Source organism: Gossypium hirsutum, chromosome D05, assembly GCF_007990345.1.
Source record: "Gossypium hirsutum isolate 1008001.06 chromosome D05, Gossypium_hirsutum_v2.1, whole genome shotgun sequence".
NCBI lineage: Eukaryota > Viridiplantae > Streptophyta > Magnoliopsida > Malvales > Malvaceae > Gossypium > Gossypium hirsutum.
In genome coordinates, this window is record NC_053441.1 from 39,666,567 (window position 1) to 39,679,364 (window position 12,798).

Here is a 12,798-nt window from a genome sequence, read left to right on the forward strand (position 1 = left end):
AGAATTGAATTGCATGAGTATGTATTGGGTCTCAGAAGCCCTATTTGTTACAAATATAGTATTTTGAAGTTATAACGTGAAGATTTATAAAAGCATGTTAAAAATTTGAAGAGTTTAAATTTGAATGAAATTTTATAACTCGGTTTAACATGTTTATAAGTGTATGTGTTCTGGTAATGTCTTGTACCCTATTCCGGCGTCAAATACGGGTAAGGGGTGTTACAATGTGACATCGCCAGATTCGGTCATAACGTTTAGACCGAATTTAGGGTGTTATAGGGAGTTACAAAATTAAAATCATTTCAACTTAATACACAAAAGTTTGTGTCAACTTTACTTTTACTTAAAAACACTTTAATTTGTTATATTAAAATATATTATCCAATAAAACTTAGTTTAACATATAGCTTGAACCCATATCAAACGAGTGTTTAACAATAACTTTAACTCATCGCTCCATACAAATAAAGACAAACAGCATGCAATGTTAAACCTCAATTTTTTACGCGATATATCATGCATAGGGAGAAGATCCACTGATTTACATTACATTGGTTTATTTACCCCATGATGTATGATAACTTACATACAAAAATCTCAAAATTTTCTTAAAAAACATGAAAATTGATTCTTTTGAATTTTCTTAATTTTTTCCAATATGTGAAACAATCATTTTTACTTTTAAGTCTTTCAATCTAACTTATAAATCCAAATAAATAAATAAAACTTTAAAATTGCTTTCTAGTTTATTAAATGGATTATTTTTTAAGAAGGATATTTGATACACTAGCAATGCATTTTTTAACTTCATAAGTAGAGTTATAAATTTGTCACATGTTCCATTCTTTTATATACATTTTTTATTTTTATTTTAGTATACCTTATATACATTTTTCATCAACCAAACCCTACTTGTTGAATTTTTAAATTCCACTGGTAGTATGCCAAAAAAAATTCCCATTTTTTAATACAAAGACATAGAGTTCAATTTTACAATTTGATTTTTAAAAAATCATGTGTTTTATTTATGAGAAAATATTTGATACACTGTCAGTAGAATTTTTAGATTCTACAACAAGTGTCTTTCAAGGGTATAATAAAATATTAAAAAATAAATATTTAAAAAAAAGACACATGTCAATTTTTAAAACTACTTGTAAAATTTTAAAAAAAATATTACCAACATACCAAAAATCACCATTTATTTATTTAGTTTTTAATTTTTTTAAAGTATTATTATCCACTATTAATGATTTTTTTACTCCACAAGCAATAGCAACAATCTTACATATGTATTTAATTGATATTTTAAAAAATAAAAATAAATAAATGAGACATGAGAAATCAAGAATCTTTACCACAAATGTATCAAATAATAATCCCTTTTAAATATAAATTAAAGATACATGATTTTTTCTCATCCCCAGGTAAGTTAGTTTAATATCTAGAATATAATTTATATATTCAAATTAAAATTTATAAACAATTATCTATTATTTAAAAAGTCGTTAAGAATTTTCATATATTATAATATTAATAAATTTAAAAATCATTTAAATTTATTTATTTTAAACTTCCCCAAATATTTTTTTTTTACAATAATACTAAATACTTGAAATAATCCTCTTTTTCAACGTCATTTTCCAAAAGTTTATTTTTTTCATACCTAAATTTTTAAAAACACTTTGTAACGGTACTAAACTAACCTTTAAGCACATTTATATGAGAATGTGCTCTCTAAAATGGATCCAACTTTAAGTTAAGATAAAACATTGATTCTGAAGTCCCTCACATAGCTTTAGCTACGAAATACTGAATCAGCATAAGGAAAAATAACGAATAAAGAATGGAAATATTACAATTAATGGTGGTGGTGAAGAAAACATACTGAGAACTTTAACAATGATTTCTTCTTTTCACCAGTCATGGGCTTACAAGAGTTGGTGACAAATAAAATGTTTTGTCACTAAGTTTGTAAGAGTTTTGTTCCTAAAAAGAATGTTATCTGCAACCCTCTAAAATGCTTAACAAGCATTCATGGAGCTTCATTGGGTAAAGTTTGTGAAGTCTTCCTAAAAATATGTTTTCTGCAACGCTCAAAAATGTTGTCGTACATAAGATCAAATTGAACACCTGCCCTTTCTCTATTCAATATGAAAAATATGTGATCTGCCTCTACAATCTTGTAATACCTGCCATTTTTCATTATACAATTGTATATATGTCAAGCTCATGCTATTAGTAATGGAATGAAAACGAAATGAGTGATACTAACCATATGCCTGGCTGCAAAGGTTGGCAATCAGAATCATTCACAATGGAACAGCTTGGGTGTTCTATCGGGAGACGAGGGTGAGTCATGGATATCGTATTAAGTGCTCCATCGTTGTCCTGCCAATCCTCGTCCCTGCAAATACCAACATGTTTTCAAATTAAAGCCTTGAGCAATGCAATCAACTTCAAGCAACAAGATGAAGTTAATGTATACCGGTAGCCTTTATACGGCGGAGGAACATCGGTAGGATATCGATACAGGCTCATCTGTAGAACTCGAATAAAAAGCATAGGATGAATACCAAGAATGCCAGAAGGAACTGTGACACCAAGGATCTTCCTTGTACGTTTTGTAGCATAGCTGAAATAGAACGTATTCGGAAAGGTTTGCAGATTACTGTTCAGTTTTATCGATCCCTGGATCGTAAGATCAGGAAGGATCCAATCTCCAGTAGCCCAGGGACCTGCATTCCCCAAGAGGCAATCAACAAGACCCCAAAGACCTGCTTTTCTCCATGACAAGTTAAAGTGATCAAACCCGAAATTGTAATAGGCCTTTAGCAAGGGGATGTCCAACCAGTCATATATTATAACTCCTAAGCGGCATAGCTGCAGCAGACATAAAGGTTTCATATTTTGCCCATCTTCCGGCCTAAAAGTGATCAAAATCACAGCAACAATAAATCAGAAAACTCTCAACATGGCTGAGTTGAAGCAAGGATCCAAGGAACACAATATGAAATATCAAGCAAAGAAGATTATTTTAAAGGGAGCTTACAGCATGCCATCTAAATAAGTTCTTGTAGTCCCATTGAAAGCCCCGGATAAGGCTGTTATGCTTAACACCCAATTCTCAGAAGTATTCTCATATCCCTCGAATGCCTAAGGAAAAAAACACGATCGGCACTCGAACAAAGAAAAAGAATCTGTAAAAGATGACTCTACGTACGAATCGGTAATGGACTAACCTTATCAGCAAGCATCTGCTGCAAGACACGCACAACCTGAGCACCAGCTGAATGGCCAACAAAGTGAATAGGGTGATCTTCATCCCATTGTGGGTAATGCGCTGTCATCCCAACATCACAGTACAACAATCAAACCAGTCTTACATGAACGTGGATCGATCCAGTACGAAGAACGAATACCAAAACGTGATTTCTAATAACAATGTTTTGTCAAAATGAAAACACACAAATAGAAAAAATAGATTAATAATAATATTCAATAAAAAAAAGGTGGGACATTTCAGCTTGCCTTGTTCATAAATTCGACCAAACCGAGAGTGGCCACAAGTCTTGCTATGTTGTTCACCATAATCAACTCTCCCACCTTTCAAATAATAGAACAATTCACGAGCCCTGAAAACCAAAACCCCATAACCCTCTCAAAATTCCCATACCAACATACAAAATCAAACCTAAATGGACCTAAATTCAACCATTTAATCCGTAAACAATCAGCTTACCTATCATATATGCTGGTGAGAGACCCCAAATCAGGCACAAGAACCCTCTCATCTTTCTTTTCAGCCCCTCCAAAATATGAAAAGCTTCCGAATTTCTGCAAACAGAACCCAAACCACATCATAAATTCTGCTTCAACTAAAAAAAAACCATGTTAATGAACACCAAAAAGAAAAAAGAAAACAAACATACTCCTTTGCCAAATCCAAAAATGCCATGAACCAAAACAATAGGAGGCAGATCATCAACAGTAGACTTACTGGGATCTTGCTTTTTCACCTCTAAACTTACATTAGACTTGAAAACACATTCACTCAAAGCCTGTGAAAGGTCCGCAGCAACAGCAGTGCTGTACACATAAAACCCATATAAAAGATGAACCACCGAGCTAATAAACAGCTCAGCTAATTGAAAAGAAGAAATCCACCATCTTATCATCTTCTACCAAAAAAACAAAAAAAAAAGCCCCAAAAGATTAAAATTCCAGACGATTCGCCTCCAATTTCTTGCTCTACAAAGAAACAATGGAGGCTTTCCTCTGGGAAAGATACGACCCTTATATGCTACTGCCGTTGAAAAGGGGGGCAGATGAAACAGGTTACCAATTTTTTTTCTGCTGTATGATTTTGGGTTTTTGGTTTTGATTATAGATTGCTTCTGGGTTTCAAAGTTTGAAATTTGTTTTACCACAAATTGTTGCCTATATTTTTCCACATTTCCAAACATACAGAAAAGATGACCAATAAGAAGACTCAGTGTTCATGGAGCCCACATCCAGTCTTCGCCCCTCTCAGATTTCCACACATATCTCGTTTTCCAGGTGGAATGGCCCCCCAATTATTATACAGAACCCACTACAAAAATTAATATCGGCATAATAATATTTTTGTGCTTCCAATTTTATAAAAAATTTTATTTTAGGCAATTCATTTATTTTTACTTTTCTTTTAGTCTTTAAATTTGTATTTTTTATCAAATCACTTAAAAAGATGAGAAGGTTAACTTTTGTTATATTAGTTGATTTATGTGGATTATCACATAGATGACAAATCAGCATTTAATTAATTTTTTAAAATTTTAAAATATTTAAAAATAATTTTTTTAAATTTTTTTAAATTTTGTTAATAATTTTAATGATTTTTAATTTTTTTTAAATAATTCTTATATTTTAAAAATTTTAAAAATTAACTAAATGCTTATATATTAATCACTTGACAATTCACTTGTATACTATATTAACAAAAATTAAAAACATTAATTTTTTCTATTTATTTTAAGATAATTTGAAATATATATATATATAAAGTTCGCTCATTAAAGAAAAGTGTTGATGGGCGGTGGTAAATTATGCCATTTTACTGAAAACAAAATATTTATCTCAATAAAATCCATTAATAATATAATAAATTTTAAAATTAAGATATCGTTTATATCTATTTTATGATTTATGAAAATTATTTCTTTTGAGATAGGTAAGTGTTTTCACTAACAATATTTTTTTTCAATGTTTGAACTTATATTCTTTCATTAAAGATATAATATGTTTTATCATTATATCTGATACTTATTAATAAATCGATTAATAATATATAAATTTATAATTGTTAGTGATTTAGAGATTACAATAAAAATAAGATGGGATAGTTTTTTTCAGCTAGTTTGACCTTTGACTTGATGTTGTACACGTATAGTTGAATCGTCTTCCTTCGAATTTTATTTAATATTGTAACTTTAATTTTGATTTTTTATCCTAATTCATTTTTGAAATTTTATATTATATTAACTTTTACAAAACTAAGAAATTATGACAAAATATATGAAATAAAATAAATAAAAATATTTTTAAAATTTAAATATAGGTTATGAATTATTTTAAAGTTATGAATTTATGATTAAAAGTATATAAAAATATTTACAAAATTAAAAAAGGAACATTTTGAAAAGGATTTTCAAAATTTCTCAAAATATTTTTTATTTAAATAAAATGATCTCACTATAAAAGTTAAGAAAACATAAACCAATAAATATCATTTTATTTAACTTTAATGTATATATATATATTTATTTAGTACATTATCAGTGGAGTTTTTAAACTTCACTAATAGAGTTAAGGGTTTGACAAGTATCGTATAACATATAGGGGTATAATAAAATATTAAAAATATATAATTAAAAGGGTGACACATGTAACTTTTTTAAGGTTACTTGTGAAATAGAAAAATATACAGTGCCAATATAACAAATACTCACGCTATTATATTGTTAAAACAATATTGAGATGCTATTAAAATTTTAATGATACCTATATGTATTATTTTTTATGGAAAATTATTTGATATATTGTTAACATGTTGGTTTAGAATTTAACAAATATATTATAAGATGTAGTAAAAAATTTTAAAAAATTAATTATATAAATAAATGTGATATTTATCTCTTTTCCAACCTACATGCGACAAGTGTATTAACAATAATTCGAAAATAATATAATATAATATTTTAAAAATCTAGAAAACTTGCATCCAAAGGGATTCGGAAATGTGTCATATCTATTAAAAGGAATAAAATAGGGAGAGGTGGTAGTGATGGATTGGTAAAAAAGAAGCAAATAATATATATATATATATATATATATATTGCGGAAGAAAGAATCACATAAAATATGAAAAAGAAGATTGAGTTTTAGGGAAATTAAAGGAGTATTCTAGGGAGTTGGCGAGAGTTGTCAAGATAGGTGTGCTGGACCAAAGCTGGAAGCTTTCGACTCGTCCCAACTGTAATGCCTTATCCATATTAAATCCATGTCCACTCAGCCTTCCTAACCACGCCCGTTTCACCAAATGTGTCCTTCACACGCTCCCGCCTTGTAAACCTACGGATTTAATTCCCAATTTGGCTTCTTCTTCTTTTTACTTTTTTCTTTTTGCCTTCTTTCACTTTCTAGATTAGTCTTTTTTATTATTTAATAGTTGATTATCTTGGTAATCAATTGAACGGCCTTTTTGTCTGATGGGTGATTGGGTGCGGTACGGTACAATTCGTTTAGCTTACTTTTTGTCTCACGCTACAGTATCGCTACAGTATCTAATCTCACTGCCACCGCTGTTTTTACACTAACCGCAGATAAACGCACCACCCATCCAAACTCACCCTAAGAGTTTGTCATTCAACGTCCTCCGTCTGAAAGTTTACCTTTTTTTCACCATCAATTATTCATGTTTTTTTCATTATCGGTTAAATTAGGCATATTTTTTTTTTGAATTAGGTATACAAGTAGTTTTTAAAAAACATTAGGGAAATGGATTGCTTTTGGAGAGAGAATGGAAAAGCATGCCTAGTTAGACGTATTTTTCTCCAACGGTCAAATCTAACGACTTTTTGAATATTAGTCATGCAATGATAAAAAATTTAAAAAGGGGGCAACGGTCAATTTATTTTACCTATAAATACCTCCCAATATTTTTTTTCGCTCATTTCCTATTTTCTTAATTCTTTCTAATCTCCTTAATCTCTCAACTCTCTTAATTTTCTCAAGTTCTTGTTCTAAATTTTTCGATATTCTCATTTAAAAATATTATTATTTTTAATTATTCTATATTTTATTCGTTCGAGTTAAGTTTTCACGAATGACAACGTCTCTAATTCGTTTCAACAAAATCACATTTCCGCCGCTCAAGTAGTAATTGTAAGATAAAAATTTAATTTTCGTTATTTTTTATTAAGTTAAAATTTTTTTAATTTAAATTTTTTTCATTACAAATAGGCGGATGATCGTGTTTTGGAAGGCTTCATACATAATTTGGTAAAGCCTCCGATCACCGAAATTCGTGGCTACTTGCAAGAGGTAGGATTCTTGCATACGTGTTGTATTCCCAAAGGTTGCAAACTTGATCCTAAACTCATCAACTCGTTGGTGGAAAGATGGAGGCTCGAGATGCACACTTTTCATCCTCCATGCGACGAGTGTACAATCACACTAGAAGACGTGGCATTACAACTCAATCTGCCAATGGATGAGCCAGTCATCATGGGAGCAACGATCGTTCCCAGTAAAGAGGATCTCTACGCGGCATTATTGGGGAAGGTCCCGAACAAGTTTAAAGGTGGCCAGATATCGATGAATTGGTTGGAGAAAAATTTCCAAAAGCTTTCTTCGCATGCGACCGAGGTCGTTAAAGAACAATACGCTCGAGCATTCATCCTTCAGTTCATCGGGAGCATTTTAATGCCCAATAAATCTTGAAATTTGCTGCACGTAAGGTGGCTAATACACCTAGTAGACTTCAAAGAATGTAGACAACTGAGTTGGGGATTAGTCATGTTGGCCACATTATACCGGGAGTTGTGTCGGGTTACAGAACTATATAAGATGTCAATCGATGGTTGTCTGGTCCTGTTACAATCGTGGGCCTGGAGACGACTATCATTTCTACGTCCCCGAATGAACAACCCATACATGTTTTCATTGGAGACAAGGAAAAAATCATTTATTAATAAATATGCAGTTTGTACAGTAAATTTTTTTATTTATTATCTGTTTGAACTAACATATCACTTTTACAGGTAGAACCATGGGCCAAGTTACGTGGGACTACCTGAGGAGCTGCAAGGTATTAGGTTGCTATTAGTCCAACACTTAGAAGCCAATGTTAGTTACTTATTCTTTCGAACCTATATTAGTTACACAATGATTTGTAAAATAAAATTTCATACATAATGAAATTTACAATTGTGCATTTTAGTTTGAATGGATGTCATACGCCAACACCGATATCATATATTGCATCTCTCTGGAAATATTGGCCAATTGGAGGATGTAGGATGCAAAGGTGTCGTTGATAATGTACACGACGGTAGAAATTTATGAATTGAATCAGGTGATGCGGCAGTTCAAGTATCGGCAACAAATTTTGCTGTCACCATGATACATGAAAAAGCTACACAAGGTGGACATGCGGGGGAAGAACGACGAGGATTGGTGAGAGGTTCACAATGACTACATCGAGGTTTGAGATCGTAGGATAAATTTTTTACCTATCCATGAACCATATTTCTTAGCGGACACGGCGGCCTATTTGAAGTACTTGTTATGGTTCAAAGTCGTTGACAAGTCGTATCTGCTATCAGTGGAGGTGAGGAGTAGGCAGCTTCGTTAGAAGAGGGAATAACGACCGCCTCAGTAACAGCGTAGGGCCGGACACGGTCGCACGATGGGGTCGTCATCGACTCCGCCCAAAGAAGTGTCGCATATGTCTACGCAATATCCCGATCAGTTCACTCCACTTATTCCTATTCATTTCACCAACCTCATGTTTTTTTCACAAGCACTACACTGCAGACCACCACCACACGTGCCCAATTCTTTTGTTCCCGCAAGTACATATTTTGGGGTACTGACGTCCCCCAAATTTTATACCCCCATGCTGATCCAAATGTCTCACCAAATTCCGACGCATGCAATGTCTCCAATGATGACACTGATGCAAATGTTGATTCAGCAACTGATGTCAGTGTCGATATTTGGGTCAATGTGTAATAGCCCGTTTTCAATGAAATCAGAATAGTGGTTTTGGGGCCACAAATTCGAGGTTGGAAATTTTATTTTAATATTATTTTTTGATCTACAACATGATAGTATTACCGTATAAAAATTTCGTTGAGAAATTTTACCGTTTGCATGTTCAATTTGTTAAAAAAGACTAAATCGCGTAAAGTGCAAAAGTTGTGTTCTATTAGCTAAAGGTATTAAATAGCTATAGAAATTTAAAGTGGAGGTCCTTATATGGTGATTAGAACATTAAAGATGATAGTGGATGTGCATGGCTTAGCAATTGTGTAATTTTTGAAGTTAGGTAATGGTAATTTTGTAATTAGCTAATTTTGTAATTAGGTAATTAGTGTAAGTGGCCTTATCATATTTGGTGTATGGTTGTCATGTGAATTTGTTAGTTTGTGGATTGATATTTTGGGTACTAAATAGTTTAGCTTGATAATTGGCATATATGTTAAGTTTTGGTAAAATTGTGTATATATGTGTTTGACCATTTAGGTAAGTTTGGGATACGTAATTGACATGTTTATAAATGGTCAATTGAGGTGCCTATGGGCATTATGGTTGTATGTGTTGATATTACATGTTTTAAGCTTGATTTTGATTGGTTTTGAATGCCTATTTATGTCTTGGTCATATGCAAATTGTTGTGTTAGGTTGGTACCAAATTGGGTGAGAATCTTAAAAAATGGTCTATTTTTGTCCACACGGATAGAGACACGGGCGTATGTCCCCTATAACTTTTAAAGAACAAAAATCAGTAGTCTTAGATGGCCTAAAACATGGGCATGCGGCTTGGCCGTGTGACCCAAGTCAGTAAGCTCACTAGTTTGGACAGGGGCTAGGACACAGTCAAGGACACGAGAGTGTGTCCCCATTTCGAATGCCCACACGGCCTGAGACACGGGCGTGTCTCTTGATCGTGTGAGACACACGACCTGGCCACACGAGCGTGTCCCCTATACCTTTGAAAAATTTTCCATGTTTTCTAATAAATTCTTTGAGTACTCGGTTTAGTCCCGACTTATTTTTAATGTTTATTTTGGGCCTCGAGGGCTCATATTAAGGACGATATAACTGAAATTGATAGGTTTCTGATATGAAATGAAATGTATGTTTGTTTGATCTATAAGTTTGGTAATGCTCTGTAACCCTGTTTCGGCATCGGATACAGGTTAAGGGTGTTACACAATGTCGACGTATCCGGGTTTTATTGTAACACCCCTAACCTAAATCCATCGCCGAAATAGGGTTATGGAGCATTACCAAAGTTTACAAAATTAATTATCAGACATTTCATTTCATTTAGCAATCATATTAGAAACCAATCAAAATTATACATATTGTCCCTTAAATGAGCCCTCGAGGCCCAAATTACACATTAGAACAAATAGGGACTAAGTTGAAAACTTAGAAAAATTTTCAGAAATATTTCAAATTTGCAACACTGCAGGGGTCACACGACCGTGTGGCCCGGTCGTGTGAGCATTCTATTTCGTGTAAATTTAAGATACAGGGGACACACGGTCGTGTCACCTGGCCGTGTGTCTCACATGGTTGAGACACACACTTGTGTTTCTACCCGTGTGGACGAAAATAGGCCATTTTATAAGTCATATTTCTCACCCAAATTTTATGTCAATCTATAATCAACATTACACATATCAACAAGCCAAATTAAGTGGCTAAACCCAACAAATTACATATAGACCACCATTAAGAAAAATATCTATACATGCCATTATAACCAAGATCAAAACATTCGAAAGTACCGATAAAACCGATGGATAGTGTGATACAACTCTGAGAAGCTTCCAACCCAATCGAGCTTCCGATAATCACTTTTTCATGAGCACTAGCATATTTTCTCTTGATTACTTACCACTTTAATGCATCATGTAAATAAACATTTTACCATTCAACCAATAGCTTGGCACTTTTCTAAGCATCAAACAACAATACTTGTTAGTGTACTTGCACATATTTCATATAAATTCAACATTGATAAACTTATTTTCTCGACATTTCACACTTGAGTTTATTGCTCGTCTCAACTTACATAATTTCTTTATATCAACATATCAAAGATAATCATATATGTACATGTCATGATACATATCATTCTCTTACCATTTCTTCATAAATATATATCATTCATTTCATTATATCAATATTTCATATACCATCATTCTATGTATTTCATGTACATTTATTCCGGTAATAGTTTATATCGAACTCAACATTAATCAAATTCCATGAACATATACTTTCCACATCATGTTTCCATATAACATGTACAAATCGTTATATATATTTCAAGCATATACGGGTAATAATTCATTTTGTACTCATATTGTTTCATATCAGAATTTTGCCCACTGAATCATTTAAAATATCGATGGATACACAGGTAGTACACACAAGTGTACACAACTGAATCTATCAATTCATGTTCAGGAATGCTTATTAGAGCACATAATCGGGAAGCACTCTCTCGAGCCATATAATGGGAAGCTCATGTGAGCCATGTAACGGGAAGCTTATCCGGGTTGTATAACGGGAAGCTCATAAGAGCCGTACTCAGGAAGCTCATGTGAGCCAATAACGAGTAGCTCCGTAGAGCTATTAACGGGAAGCTCCGGATAGCCATATATAGAGAAGTTCAAGAGAGCCAATATAGGAAGCTTTGGAGAGCCATATATCAGGAAGCTCACAAAGAGCCAACCAATGGGAAGCTCACAAATAGCCATATATTGGGACGCTAATAAGAGCTGTGGTGTGTCTACAACACATGCAGAATCACAACCAATCGGGATGCTCCGAAGAGCTATTAATAGGAAGCTCACAACAACCATATAACAGGAAGCTCTAGAGGGCCATATATCAGGATGCTCATAAGAGCTAATAGCAGGACGCTCTTTTGAGCTAAGGTGTGTCCGCAACATATGTAGGATCACAACCAATTCGGGAATCTCATATCCATCGAATTTCATTTATTCAAACAAGACTTAATACTTGTTGGACTTTATCGAATATATGATCAAATATATATATGGCATTTATATAATTTCACATATACAATGTTCAATTCAAACATATAAATATACACAATTTAGTTACATGAACTTACCTAAATTGAATTGTAATAATTACAGGAGTTCAGGGACTATTCCGCTATTTTTTTCTTTTTCACAAGTATTTACGGAATCTTGATCTAAAATATAAAATTATTCATTCATATATTTCAATTCCAATTTATTTCACAATTTATACTCTTCAATTTTTTGAATTTACACAATTACCCCAACTTTTACAACTTTTACAATTTAGTCCTTTAACTAATTAGTTTATCAAATCAACTAATATTTCTCAATTAATAATTTATCCAAATATTCTAGGCTATCATACAACCCTTAATAAAATATAAATTTAATACCAAACCCTACTATTTTAACTATTTTCACCATTTGATACTAACATTAATATTTACCAAAATCACTTTATAAT

General features: G+C 32.5%; 1 protein-coding gene across 1 annotated transcript; it reads right to left on the reverse strand.

The window, feature by feature from the left end:
- Window positions 1-1,840: 1,840 nt before the first annotated feature.
- On the reverse strand, window positions 1,841-4,611 carry LOC107903738 (lipase). Its single transcript, XM_016829891.2, has 8 exons — window positions 3,933-4,611; window positions 3,743-3,837; window positions 3,532-3,635; window positions 3,243-3,343; window positions 3,053-3,156; window positions 2,489-2,926; window positions 2,276-2,407; window positions 1,841-2,192 (listed from the first exon to the last, which is right to left on the reverse strand). The coding sequence occupies exons 1-8, from the start codon at window positions 4,176-4,178 to the stop codon at window positions 2,036-2,038; spliced, it is 1,377 nt and encodes a 458-aa protein (XP_016685380.1). The 5' UTR covers window positions 4,179-4,611; the 3' UTR covers window positions 1,841-2,035.
- Window positions 4,612-12,798: the final 8,187 nt, after the last annotated feature.